Source organism: Pyrus communis, chromosome 10, assembly GCF_963583255.1.
Source record: "Pyrus communis chromosome 10, drPyrComm1.1, whole genome shotgun sequence".
NCBI lineage: Eukaryota > Viridiplantae > Streptophyta > Magnoliopsida > Rosales > Rosaceae > Pyrus > Pyrus communis.
This window is the reverse complement of record NC_084812.1, coordinates 20,387,427-20,401,785: the sequence shown is the minus strand read 5'-3', so window position 1 is coordinate 20,401,785 and position 14,359 is coordinate 20,387,427. Positions and strand designations below refer to the sequence as shown.

The following is a 14,359-nucleotide window of genomic DNA, read 5'->3' as shown; positions in this document are numbered from 1 at the left end:
ATTACTTCAACTTTAAACTAATGCCTACAAAAAAATTAACATTAAAAAACATGATAGAAGCAAACACAGCCAACAGCCATGCACATAGCAAACCCATATCACTTCATACTCTTTCTTGGAAAAGTTTACTACTTTGACAAAGTTCAAGAATCAAGAAATTATGCTATGGAGAGGTGTTCATAGAATCACGCCCAAGATTTTGTTCTGAAGATTCCTAAATGAAACAACAACCGTTTACTTATAGTAAATAGAAACAATTATTCTGCTAAAATTCAACTACAAAGAAAAAATTCCAAGTTGGACATAACTATACAACATTTTGCACAAATTTATATAACAATTTGGGATGAGATATCAGCAGTTCAAGTGACCAAATAAAGCAGATGTAAGAGTATGCGTCCATACCATGGAAATATGAGAATGTTAACAACCACTATGATAAAAAATTGATCATGTCAAAGGAAATTCCTTTGAAGTTCTTTCTAATTATTTCTTTCATAGGCGTTTACAAATTAAAACATCCATTAGGTCTGTGATATCTCTAAGGCTTCTTTTGGTACAGAGGATTGGATAGAAATGGATAACCCTACAAATTCAAGGTATGCATATTGAAATTGTTCTTAATTTTGAGGGGATCCGAATTTAGAAGGGGATTATACATGAACAACCATCTCCTAATAGTAATAGAAGCCTAAAGGACATATCTGACCTGGTAACCACTAGCCTAGTTTGACACCCTTTGGTGTCAAAAGTTCATCATATTGTTTGAAACAAGTGTGTACAAGAAACATATTAAAGTCATCATATTGTTTGAAAAAGGTTGTATGGGTTAACGGAACCGTAGAGAAACAATTTAATATGAAAACGTGTTGACATTGGTAACTGACTCATTAACTCTGGTGAGTGGTGACTCCTCAAAGTGAACGCCTATATGATGAAAACAGAAACATAAGTGAACCCACTGTCTCCCTCTTGTTCTCCCTCTAAAGCTGCAAACTAGGTGCGGTGAGATCGTGAGAGATGCGATGCGAGACGGTGCAGAGATGTAGTGCAAATGCGGCGGGATGCAAGTCTAGGAGATGCAGTGATTGTGAGAGATGTGAATGTGAAGGGATAAAGAAAGCCTGCAATTCACGGCAAAAGTGCAAAATCGACGACGAGATTTCAAAATCATGGACCGCCTAAACTGGCCGCCTACCACTGCCTAAACCGCCTAGAATGCCTAGAAAGCGCCTAGGCGGTTGGCTAAACCTTCCCCGATTTTCATCAACAATTTGGCCTAAATCAGATCAGCCCTTCACCGTTCAATGCCTAGGCGCCGCCTAGGTTGACTTTTAGAACACTGAATTTGAGTGATGCTACACTTGTGTACCACCTTTCTAATAGAGATGATTTTTTTGTTTTTTAATTTTGCAGATACAAAAACACGTGCAAAAATGCTTCTAACAAATCGTTTTATGAAAATGAAAAATGCAAAAAATATTAAGCCTAAATTATGTAAAGGATCACATTAACCTATGTTGTTCAAGAGTAGAATCCAAAATAATAGAAAGTACAAGATATATTATAAAACAAAGGTGTTATTGTCACTTGTGCACTCGTCTTAAGTGTATATTTCTTTTCAAATATGAAAAGTTTGGAGTTTTTTTAGCGTGTCAATAACACTCTAAAACAAAGTTTGAGTTTTAATTAAAATAAAAAATAAAAAATAAAATCATCTATGCGACCGCCATGTCACCATCACCGCTGACACTATCACCACATTCTTCACCGTCATAACCCACACCATCATGGCCACCACCACGACCACCTCCACCAACTCCACCGTCTCACTATCATCAACACCACTTCCTCCACCACCATCATCCCCACCACCATGGCAACCACCACCTCAACCGTCTCAACACCGTCACCACCTCCCACCACCATAGCCACCTCCTAACCACCATTTTCACTACCATTGTTCACACAACCACCATTTCCACCACCACCACCTATATCCCACCACCATTGAAACCTCTTATTATCACCACCACCGCTACTAGCAACACCACCCTAACCACCATCATCGTTACCACTTTATAATCGACATATGTCATTTCATTTTGTAATTTATGTATTACAGTACATTTATGATTTTTTTTTTCAAGTATAAAGAGGCATTTATTTATACGATATGTAATAAATTTACTAAATCCGCCTAGTCTGCCTCGGCCCCCTTTTAGGTCCTGCCGAGGAGCTATGCCCCATCCAGTCGCCCGAGTAGCGCTTAGCATTTTTTTTGAACTTTGGTTACCAATGATTATGAAGTGATTAATTAAACTTAATTAACATAAAACGAGCATACTTGTCATTTCACCCTTGTTGTTTTTGTGTGAAATATATACAAGAATATGTTCCGTATTTTATTATATGTGGTTATCTCTTCAATCTCATCATTGGAAGCCTATTAGGATCAAGTTCCTTAATACGCAGGAGTACAACCAAACAAGACTTTATTATTTTTTGAAATTTAGATAGTGCTACTAGACACAGTCTTAAATTACCAGACACATTCTCAAATAAAAAAAAATACAAAATCCTATTTATCATGGAGTCTTGTAGGAAGTGTTGGACGGTATCTGGGATTCCGAGAACCCTGCCTTCCTTACATTTGGCCAACCATTCCCCTCGAGAGAGAGGTTGTACGGTCCGCTGAAGAGCCAAGTGTTCTACTAGAGTGCTTGGCTATTTATGGGCCTTGGGCCTTATAGTTGTGATTTTCTGTCATTCTTTTAAGCTGGTCTGCTTAGCCTATTACCATGTCAAAGGGTAACTTGCTATTATGATTTTATATTTACGTGATACGCTCTGATAGAATTTGGTTCTTTTTTAGAGAATTGTTATTGGCACTCTAGTAATCTTATTTTGCACTTCAAACTTTCTATAAGTAAAAAGAAAAATACACTTTTAAGGAGTGTCATTTGAAATTTTTTGAATACTAATAACAATTCTCATCTTTTGTTCCACAATGATTTTAACGGATAACCCTCTATGCACATTTGCTTATGTTTTTGTAAGCATGTGATACTCTTCAACATATTGCGTCTGTTTCTACATAGGCTTTTGGTAGTAGATATATGATACGTTTACATATATATATAGTAATGAATTGAAAGAAGATCCAGAAGGATATATAATCATCACTAAAATCCATTTTCTCTACCTATTCTCTCACCTGTGGTGTTGCACAGGCACCTACTTGTGCTGCCGTCGATGATCTATATACCACAGAACTAATAAAGCCTTGAAAGAAAGATCCAAAAAAGGAGGCAAGGATAATGATCTTGTAAGACGGATTATCAAACATTAATAAAGATTTAACAAATAGAAAAAGATATTTAAATCACAAAAACACAAAGAACTAAGCTTGTAAGATTAAACAAATAAGCTTGTAAAACTGCGCATGGGCATGCACAATAACATCCTTTCAGAAAAAAAGAACACAATAACATCTTTCAAACATCTGCATGTGAATAACACCAATTGTACTGTAGTATTATCAATAGAGGAAGGGATTTGGATCTTGAACCCTCCATTCGATTTCCTTAGATGAACTATTACTTCCATTTCTTGAACTTGCCATGTTTCCCATGCTTAAACTTTCCATGTTTCCCATGTTTGAACTTTCCATGACCGAAGCCCCCATAGCCACCATGACCATATCCGCCGCCATGACCATATCCGCCACCATGGTGACTCCCATGCACAAGATGGTGAACTCCGTAGCCAGCAGCTGCGGCAGCAGCACCCCCAGCTAACATGGCCCCCATCCCCATACCTGATGATCCACGCCCTGTAATATATATATTTTCGTCAGCTAAAATCGCGACTGAAAATCGTAGAATATTGTATGTAGAGAAATGTAAGTAATATCTCAAACATTTAGCAATAATTTCTTAATTATTATAAGGAAGAAACAAGAGGAACGGAAACATGCACTACATGGCTTATAAAGTAATGCACAACACTAATTCCTTAATTAAACCCTAATTGATGCTTGCGATTCTCTAAAACAAAGAGGAAGGTGTATGTAAGTCTACCAACAGCTTTCCAACTATATTCTCATTTTGAATGGTCATCAGCATCAGTTTGGTTCAGTTGAACAAATTTATTTTCTGGAGCAAAATGTATCGAGAAGAGACCCCAATCCAAACTACACAACTTTTATCAGTTTGGATTGCTTGAGTGGTTCAGTTCAGTTCTTAAACAACCCTAGGGTTCTGAGATTCAAGAAATGACTATTGAGAAGAAAAAGTTTGCTACCTCAGTTGAAGCTTCTCTTAGACGGGAAATCAATAATAAAATATATGGAGGACCACGTACTGAGGATAAATTTATTGAAACTGAACCATATATACTCGCATATCACAAATTATATAAGAGAACTAAGTGACAGTGATTCGGTTACCTGAATGATGTGGAGCTGATGGACCTGGATAACCGGCTGGTGGATATCCACCAGGGGCCGGATGGGCTGTTGGCGGATATCCTGCGGGGGGAGGTCCGGGAGGATACCCAGATGGAGGGTACCCACCGGAAGGAGGGTATCCACCTTGGGGAGGGTAACCACCTTGAGGAGGGTACCCACCTTGGGGAGGGTAACCTCCTTGAGGAGGGTACCCACCTTGGGGAGGATATCCACCTTGAGGAGGATATCCATGGTGTGATCCAGGTCGTGCAAGGTGTCCAGAAGCAAATCCAGCAAGATTTGAAAATAGCCCTCTGTCAGTAGACTCGTCGTTGTTTCCTGTTCCCCCTCCCATATTACTTCAGCTTTAAACTAATGCCTACAAAAAAATTAACATTAAAAAACATGATAGAAGCAAACACAGCCAACAGCCATGCACATAGCAAACCCATATCACTTCATACTCTTTCTTGGAAAAGTTTACTACTTTGACAAAGTTCAAGAATCAAGAAATTATGCTATGGAGAGGTGTTCATAGAATCACGCCCAAGATTTTGTTCTGAAGATTCCTAAATGAAACAACAACCGTTTACTTATAGTAAATAGCAACAATTATTCTGCTAAAATTCAACTGCAAAGAAAAAATTCCAAGTTGGACATAACTATACAACATTGTGCACAAATTTATATAACAATTTGGGATGAGATATCAGCATTTCAAGTGACCAAATAAAGCAGATGTAAGAGTGTGCGTCCATACCATGGAAATATGAGAATGTTAACAACCACTATGATAAAAAATTGATCATGTCAAAGGAAATTCCTTTGAAGTTCTTTCTAATTATTTCTTTCATAGGTGTTTACAAATTAAAACATCCATTAGGTTTGTGATATCTCTAAGGCCTTGTTTAGTACAGAGGATTGGATAGAAATGGATAACCCTACAAATTCAAGGTATGCATATTGAAATGATTCTTAATTTTGAGGGGATCCGAATTCAGAAGGGAATTAGACATGAACAACCATCTCCTAATAGTAATAGAGGCCTAAAGGACATATCTGACCTGGTAACCACTAGCCTAGTTCGACACCCTTTGGTGTCAAAAGTTCATCATATTGTTTGAAACAAGTGTGTACAAGAAACATATTAAAGTTATCAAATTGTCAAAATGATTTTAGAATTTGAGTAAAGCCGCCCCACCCCACCCCCACCACCCCCCCCCCCCCCCCCGGCGGTTACATCATAACATTCTCACGAGTGCGGGATTTTGGAAATCTAATTCCAATTTCAATAAAGATATAAACCCTATCATCATTAACTTTTGCTCCACACCTTCTTTTCTTTTGGTATAAGAATTTGAACAAAAGAGAATTTAATGGTGGTTATATAACTTAGCGATTAGCGAAGTAAGATTATATGAAGTGTGCATGATGTATCTCAAGAAAAAACAACGATTTAAACCATGGTTTATCACGATGAAAAAACAAATCCCCTACGAAACCCGTGCTTGTAAAAAGGCCCCCAAAATAATTAAATGATTCCCACAATGCTAAAAGAAAATCATGTCAGAAGCAATTCCATCAATTTAAATCAATAAAAAGAAACAATGACAACCAAAATCAGGAAACCACAAACCCAAAAGAAAATACGAAAAATCTACATAACCACAAGAACTATTCATAGAGGCAATGAAAGTTTACCAAGTGATATAGAATGCTCACCAATTGATGTTGCAGAATACTTGAGATTGGTGTGACAAATTTTTGGAAACGTTGTTTCTTGTTCTCCCGTTGCATGTGCAGTTGGATCGTTGGAGGCTTCGACCATACACACACGCACAAACAAATGCGTGTGCATTTTTTATTTTCTTTATTATCTATATTTTGTTGGGTCAAACGCGTGTGTAAAACTGTTAAAAGAACAGATTTGTTGATAAGGAGCTGTAAAATACTTATAATTAGGAGGAGAGTTGTTGGAAATGGAAAGGAAAGAGGAAAAAAAGGGGGGAAGATGACCTGTTAAGGGCATCCCAAATATTGCTAGATGCAAGCGGACATGCAAAGACACGTTTACATCCAACCACCCGATAACTGCTGTAATCAGCTACATTATTTGGATATTATATGTAAATAAACAAATGGTATGTATACTTTCTCTTCTACATCTCTACGTGTAACGATTATACCGTCACGTTTTCGACAATTCGATGCTTTATTCAAAATGTGCCAACAAGGCAAAAGCGGAACAAAGCACAGGAGCCAAGTCCTCAAGAAATTAAACATCAACAACAACAAAAAGAAAGGAGAAGTCAAAGAGGCCAGTCCAATGTAAGGAGAAAACACTAAGGGAAAATAACACTAACAATATTAGCAGGTTCTGGCCATGGCTCCCGGGGAATTGGGGAGGCCGTCCCCGGGAAAGAACAAAGACCAAGGCGGGGCCTTAGCGGCAACATCCTACATTCAGCAGCATGGTTTGCTTCTCCAGGGACCCAAGACTACTGAAGAGAGGAAAACAAAGCATTCATATACAACCTAGAAGAAATAGATGATGGACCTAGATGAACTTGGAGTAGCTAGATCAAGTAAATATACCTAGGTTGGTATTGAATAAATGCATATTGCAGTAAGAAATGAATCCCAACTTCTAAACGATGTCCGAGTGGAAGGATATATGGATTAGTCATGAAGAAAATTAGAATCCCCCACATAATGGTAGGAATAAAAACGAGAAGTTAATCTTCATTTCTTTCTTTAACATACCTTAAATTTATTAAGTTCATTTTCATTCCTCTAACGTGGCTACAAAGCAAATATACACAAACGAAGGCCCAATTACAATTAAGCACAAAACTAATGCTCCTTTGTGAGCCCATATTTACTATACACTTACATTAACATATTGACATTGAGGATAAAAAGAAAATAGAAAATCCATCAAGTTGCTCATTACAAAGATTTATAGAATAGAGATAATATATACATCATAGGAACCAAAAGAAGCAAACTGACATGAAATACAGAGGTAAAAAAAATTCAAAGAATCCAGTCTCAAGTAATTATTAAAAGGCCAGTTAAAATATCAACAACATCAAATACAGAGGACTTCGATCTTCAATAGTACTCTCGATCACTTCCACTTCTTGAACTTTCCCCCGAATCCAAAGCGCTTGCCAAATTTCCCGTGCTTAAATTTTCCATGCTTGAACTTCCCGTGTCCATAGCCGTGGTGACCTCCATAACCATACCCATGGTGACCTCCACCATGCACAAGATGGTGAGCCCCGTAAGCAGCAGCTGCAGCAGCAGCACCTCCAGCTAGCATCCCTCCCATATTAGGTCCATGCCCTGTTATAGTTTCATATTAGCAAAAATTGTAACAAAAATAGTGGCGCGTCACATATTACTCTAAGAACCTTTTGGTGGTTCTTATCTGATGGTCATCAGCATCTAGTTTAGTGAATCAGTGATGTAATATTACATACAATTATCAGCTTAATTATATTCAACCGCTCCTTCTCACAATTCATGCATTGAAATTAAAGTGCTCCCATGAATTTCTGGAACTTAAATAGAATTTATATTAACGATCTCATGCAACTAGCCAATTATTTCAAACATTTTGGTCATCGACACAGGTTCCGTTTGGTTAACACTTTTTTTCCGGAACCAATTTTGTTCTTTTCTCTTACATTAAGAATAACCTAGGACCTCAAATCATTTTATGGCCGTACAAAGTCCAAATTTACATCACACACATTGCACGCCACCAATGCCATAGACCCGAGGAATCATGGGCATTTAAAATAAACCATAATTGTACAAAGATAATAGTTATAATTTAGAAAAGAAAACTCAATCCAGACCACAAAATTTTGATTGGTTTAGATTGCTCGAGTGGTTGACTTTGGTTCTTGAAATAGCCCTGGTTAGCCAAGGTTCTAATAGTCTTATTTTGTTATCAAAAAAAGTAAACCAATGGATAGGCTAAAACATCACATACTGGCCATTTTAAGCTACCTTTCTCCCTTGAGATATTTGCTACCACAAAATCTCACAGTTGAAACTGAACTATACTAACAATCTCACAAATTACTCTTCATATGGTATAAGAAACTAAGTGACGGCAATTTGATTACCTGAATGGTGAGATGATGAACCTGGATATCCGGCTGGTGGATATCCACCAGGGGCAGGATAAGCAGATGGTGGATAACCCCCAGGGGGAGGATAACCGCCTGGAGGAGGATAACCGCCTGGAGGAGGATAACCACCTGAAGGAGGGTACCCGCCGTAGGGAGGGTACCCACCTTGAGGAGGGTAACCCGGTGGTCCATGCGCTTGTGGAGGATATCCATATCCTTGTGGAGGGTATCCATATCCTTGTGGAGGGTAGGCTCCATGCTGTGGGTAGTGTCCAGCAGCATATCCAGCAAGATTTGAAAACAGCCCTTTTTCATTATCATCTTTGTTGTCTCTTCCACCATCCATCTTACTTCAGCTCGTAACTAATTCCTACATAATATCATTCATCCAAAAGATCAGTTGGGAAACCAATAACCAAAAGTAAACAAATAGAAACAAACACGCCCAACAGCCACAATGCAGTCCCAAATCACATCATACTCCGCCTTGGCGAAGTTCACTACTTCAACGGAGTATAACAAGAGCGACACACATACTATATTACAGAAAGATTTCACAAAATTAGCCCAAAAATATGAATAAAAGATTCTTAATTCTGGGCAACAATGGATTGATCACTAATATTTTAAGCAGAAGTCCTTTTTCCTCAAAACGGTTTCTGATTTGCAACAACTGTTCGACTATGGCAACTTCAAACACAAAAAGATCATCTGGGCCAAAAAGCTACAGAATCCCAAATAATGTAAAATTTCCAAGCAGCCCAATCCATCAATAAGATTTGAATAACAAACCCTCTTCATAAAAATCCCAATTCCGGCAAAACTGAAAAGAAGAGTGATCAGGACGCTGCACCTCCACAGACATCATTCAACAACCAAGAAGTAATACAAATTCACAGATCCAAAAACCCAGAACAAAATTCTTGTAAGCAGTAAAAAATTACCAGTATTTCAACATCAACTAATAGAACAATTATCAAATAACAATAAGATAATAACCAGGGAGGAAGAAAGATTTTGCTCACCAACTTGATGTTATCTTTTGATTTTCTTCTCTGGGTAATTCACCAAATCTAAGTTGCAGAATGCAGAGTCTTTGGGATCGGAACTTAGTCGAGATTTGTATGCGGAGTCGGCTTTAAACACACAAAAAAAAAACACAAGCGCGTGGACATTTATTTTATTTTTTCGTCCAACGCGTGTCCCAAACTTAAGAGAAGAAGCTTAGGAGATAACGTAGTAAAGTTCGTCTGGGAAAGTAGGAGGGGGAAGTGGATGAGGATGTGTAGGAAGGACAGAGGAAAGGAAAGAGGCTATTTGACCCTATTTAATTGTTTCTACTATCTTACCAGGAAGTTTCAGAGAGAAATTTTATTGGTTTGAAAAAAAATTAAAAAATAAAACAGAAGGGCCTTCATTTCTTATTAGAGTATATTCTGTGAGATCATCTCTAATTTTTTGGGTTGTTAATCCAATCATTCTCTAATAGGTGAGTCTGAAATAAGTTTTGGGTTAAAACTTCGATAAATTTTAAAATAATAATAATAATTTGTCAAACGATAGATTTTATTAGATTAGATGTTAGATTAGCCATTAACGAGATTCGAATCCATGTCACACAAGAGCTCAACTCTTTTCCACCACTGTGAGTCTGTGATAAAAGGCCACTTACGTGAATTTAGGTTAGAGTTAAAAGGCTGGTCCACCAAAATTTAGGTTTTAAACTAACCCAATCATTTTTCAATGGTTGCATCTAAAATAAGTTTGGGTTAAATCCTAAAATGTGGGCAATTTTAAAATTTTAAATACATTAATTGCAACAGCTAAGATTGAGTATGATAAATTCTAATGGCCCAAAATTAAATTCAATGGTTGAAATAATTAAAAAGAATGTTGGAATCAAAATTCACTGAAAAACTTTATAAATACATGTTTCATAGGTCAATTTAGTGAATTTTCAACTTTTCTCAAAACCTAAATAATTTAAGTTAAAATGTTCATAAAAATAAATTATGATAATCTACATAAATTTTATTATGAAAAAAAATCACCGAAAGAAAAATTAACTTAAATTCATTCTTTAATAATTTTGGGCTAAAACTGTAACTCAAAACTATTGGACCAAAAGAAAAAAAAAAAAAAAAAAAAGGATTTATGGATTAAAAGGTAAATTTTGTTTTTAATTAAAAATTTAAACTTTTAATCCAAACATCATTAGATAAAATAAATTTTGCAAGCCAATGGGCAACTTCATTGGCTTCATGACACACGATGAAAATGAAAGTTTTCCCAATACTCAAACCGCATTTTTACACCAGCAGTAATTGTGAAGATTAGCTAGTTTTACAATTTTACGGTATTGGTTTTGTTGAACTATCCAAATCAAAGTTTTGCCAACAAATCCAACGGGAGGATTGTGCCCCCGCTGGAATTTTAAATAGCTTTGCTTGACTAAACATACAAAGCAAATTCATTGGATCGTGTAAGTACTGTCGCAATGTAAAATTTGTCTCTTACATTTGTTGACAAAGTAAAATGCAAATAAAAGTTATCAATTTTTTATTTAAGTGAGAATCGAAATCTAGACGGGTTTATACGGGCTAAGTGGCTGCATAAGTGGGTTTATGTGCACTTTCTTAATTTTCAAATGTTTAGATATTAATCGGAGCAGTGATTAATCGTCTAACACCTAAATGATGCTAGGCCAAGATTTTTAGAATAGTGCTCCATACAGAATATTTATAATCTTTTATACTCCCTGGTAAAGAGCAATAAGCTAAATTAGAAGCGCTAAAATCAATAACCTACATGAAATCAAAATCAAAACTAATTAATTGGAAGAAGAAAATGAAAATAGGAGTGAAAACCACTTGAAAGTGTCCGTATAGAATATTTTCTCTTAATTGTACAGAATAATACTTATTATATTTTGTTCTGAATATCTGATATTCCGATCTGTTGTTATAATAATGTAGAATAAAACAATGTGTGTATATAATAATCTTCTAATTTGCATACCTCCTTTGTACTAAAAGAAAAATGATCTTCTAATTTGCCAAACAATGTGTATATTTTGGAAAGGAATGTCTTTATTTTATGTTTATAATAATAGTGTGGATCCTCGTCCTTTGATCCACATGAGAAGTAATGCTGTGAACTACATGAACGCGTGTACTTTATATATGTCTTCCACAAAAACTTCTAACGCTTCTTTTGAAACGTGATCAAATTTTCTAGTCAATGAGAAAAATATTTCCATATTACTTGTTTATATCAATCCAATAAACAACAAAATATAAGAGGTTTTGGGTTCGATGCTCCGAGCTGGAAGTCTGTTTGACTGTGGCCACGGGCAAGATAAAAATTTTCATAGCCTCTCCGAGCCCGAAAATGGTGAAGAACCGTGGTCACCAGTTGTCCCTCTTTTTCTGTAAAATAAATTTTCTAGTCAATGAGAAAAATATTTCCATATTACTAATTTTTATCAACCCAATAGAGCGCCTTAAACCTAAAAATTTAATATTTGTTGTGGCCTATGTTTAACTGGCAGGGAGGGAGAGGGGGTCGGCGGCACAGAGAAAATATAGAGAGAGAGATGTGTTTGTAGGGTTGTGTAGATGATGTGTTATTCCCTATTCCCAATGCCTTTATTTATAGTAATAAGAAGGGAAGAATCCTTCTCCTTCAAGGAATACAAGTCTTAATAGGAAAGAATAACTAGAATCAAATCTAATCTAGGATTTACGCAATCACACTTAAATACAAAGTTTATAACACTCTCCCTTGAGTGTGTAAATAAATACTCAAGTAGATTCGGCATCATGTAGAGTTGAGGAAGTAAATCTCACAAAAAACCCTAAGGCTATGTTAAAACCCAAGTAGGGACAAAATCCATAGTCTAAGGAAAAATATGTGAATAATGCAAAGTCAAATGAAACGTCTACAGGACGTCATTAGGGATATGATCAACCCAAGGTGGGTGCCTCGTCAAAACCTCGTTAGGTAACAAAAACCTAGTGGGAGAAATGCTCTTAATCGTATGAAAAAAGAGTACATTAAGATCAAGCAAGTATACTTCAGGATACTCCCCCTAAGTATGACACAATTCTAAAGAGAACTAACACTATTACAACTCAGAAGTTTACGCATACCAATTCCTTGAACAAGCTTCTAAAACGTCGCATTCGGTAGTGATTTGGTGAAGAGGTCGACCATATTGTCTTGTGAACGGATTTGCATGACTTCAATCTTCAAATGATCTTGTTGTTAATGTGAGAAGAAGAACTTCAGCGCAATGTGCTTGGTGTTGTCTCCTTTGATGTAACCCTTCTTGAGTTGTTTGATGTATGTTGTGTTGTCTTCATAGATCGTCTTCTGGACGTCAATGACGGGGTAAAGATTGTAGGAGCTTTGAATACGGCCCACAACTGCTCTCAGCTAGAAGCATTCCCGAATTGCTTCGTGTAGGGTAAGAATTTTAGCATGGTTAGACGAAGTGGTAACTAAGGTCTGCTTAGTTGACCTCCAAGAGATTGTGATGGCTCCAATGGTAAAGATATAACCCGTTTGAGAGCGTACCCTGTGCGGATCAAATAAGTATCATGCATTGGCATAACCAACAAGGTGAGAATCAACTTGAGATAAGGGGGCACAACATCACTTGAGGATTCGTAGAGATAGAATAAGCCTAAATCCGTGGTACCCTTAAGGTAACGGAAGATGTCTTTAACGCCAGTCCAGTGTCTGCGTGTTAATGCCTTACTAAATCTTGCTAAAAGATGAACAACAAATGAGATGTTGGGTTTAGTGCATTGAGCTAAGTACAATAAAACACCTATCGCACTTAGATAAAGAACTTTAGGCTTCAAAATCTCTTCATCATCCTTATTCGTACGGAAGGGATCTCGTTTTGCATCTAGCGATCGAATGACCGTAGGAGTACTCAAAGGCTTCACTTTATTCTCGTTAAAATAGCACAACACCTTCTGGATGTAGTTCTATTGATGTACTAAGATTCCATCTGAACGGTGCTATATCTTGACCGAGACAGTAACGAGTCTTTCCTAGATCTTTCATCTCAAATTCTAACTTCAGGTGCACAGCAGTTATCTCAAGCTCTTCAGGAGTTCCGATGAGATTCATGTCATCGACATATACTACAACAATTGCATAATCGGAATGTGACTTCTTAATGAACACACAAGGGTATAGTTCGTTGTTCACATATCCCTAATTAGTCAACTACTCACTCAGACGGTTATACCACACTCTTTCGAATTGCTTCAAGTCGTAGAGTGAATGCCTCAGTCGAATTGAAAGCATGTTCCAAGGTTTGGAAATATTAGATCCAGTCAATGTAAGTCCATCAGAAACTTTCATATAAATTTTCGTATCAAGACCCCCATAGAGATACACATTTACTAAGTCCATCAACTGTATACTCAGTGTTTCGGAAAGTACCAAACTGATAAGATAGCGAAAACTAATCACATCCATAACGGGTGAATAAGTTTCGTCATAGTCAATACCGGGGCGTTACGAGAAGCCTTGAGCAACAAGACAAGCTTTTAACGCAATTTTGTTCTTCTCATTATGCTTCCAAACGAAAACCCACTTGTAACCAACGGGCTTCACATATGGAGGAGTATGAGCTACAAGTCTAAACACCTTATGTTTCCTAAGTGAATCGAGTTCGACTTGGATTACTTGTTTTCAGCTTGACTAATCAATTCTACGTCAAAAATCATATAAGGAACGAGGTTCA

The 14,359-nt window shown here is 36.9% G+C and overlaps 2 protein-coding genes across 3 annotated transcripts; both read right to left on the bottom strand.

Moving 5' to 3' along the window:
- Positions 1 to 3,391: 3,391 nt before the first annotated feature.
- On the bottom strand, positions 3,392 to 6,314 carry LOC137749068 (glycine-rich protein A3-like). The gene is made up of 3 exons (XM_068489250.1): positions 6,173 to 6,314; positions 4,451 to 4,829; positions 3,392 to 3,835 (listed from the first exon to the last, which is right to left on the bottom strand). Exons 2-3 carry the CDS (start codon positions 4,803 to 4,805, stop codon positions 3,600 to 3,602), a joined length of 591 nt encoding a protein of 196 aa, XP_068345351.1. The 5' UTR covers positions 4,806 to 4,829; positions 6,173 to 6,314; the 3' UTR covers positions 3,392 to 3,599.
- Positions 6,315 to 7,339: 1,025 nt separating this feature from the next.
- LOC137747230 (glycine-rich protein A3-like) lies at positions 7,340 to 9,899 on the bottom strand. 2 transcript variants are annotated; one of them, XM_068487299.1, is made up of 3 exons: positions 9,621 to 9,899; positions 8,590 to 8,965; positions 7,366 to 7,798 (listed from the first exon to the last, which is right to left on the bottom strand). In XM_068487299.1, exons 2-3 carry the CDS (start codon positions 8,939 to 8,941, stop codon positions 7,581 to 7,583), a joined length of 570 nt encoding a protein of 189 aa, XP_068343400.1. In that variant the 5' UTR covers positions 8,942 to 8,965; positions 9,621 to 9,899; the 3' UTR covers positions 7,366 to 7,580. The 2 variants fall into 2 exon arrangements, with proteins under 2 accessions (XP_068343401.1, XP_068343400.1); XM_068487300.1 differs by lacking the exon at positions 9,621 to 9,899 and having other exon boundaries at positions 7,340 to 7,798; positions 8,590 to 8,944.
- Positions 9,900 to 14,359: the final 4,460 nt, after the last annotated feature.

Bases quoted from the DNA above. Each gene is read 5' to 3' on its own strand.
- LOC137749068 (XM_068489250.1), bottom strand. From the start codon at position 4,805: ATGGGAGGGGGAACAGGAAACAACGACGAGTCTACTGACAGAGGGCTA. The intron at 3,836-4,450 runs GTAACCGAATCA...TATATATTACAG, and splicing joins ATCAGCTCCACATCATTCAG to GGCGTGGATCATCAGGTATG.
- LOC137747230 (XM_068487299.1), bottom strand. From the start codon at position 8,941: ATGGATGGTGGAAGAGACAACAAAGATGATAATGAAAAAGGGCTGTTT. The intron at 7,799-8,589 runs GTAATCAAATTG...AAACTATAACAG, and splicing joins TTCATCATCTCACCATTCAG to GGCATGGACCTAATATGGGA.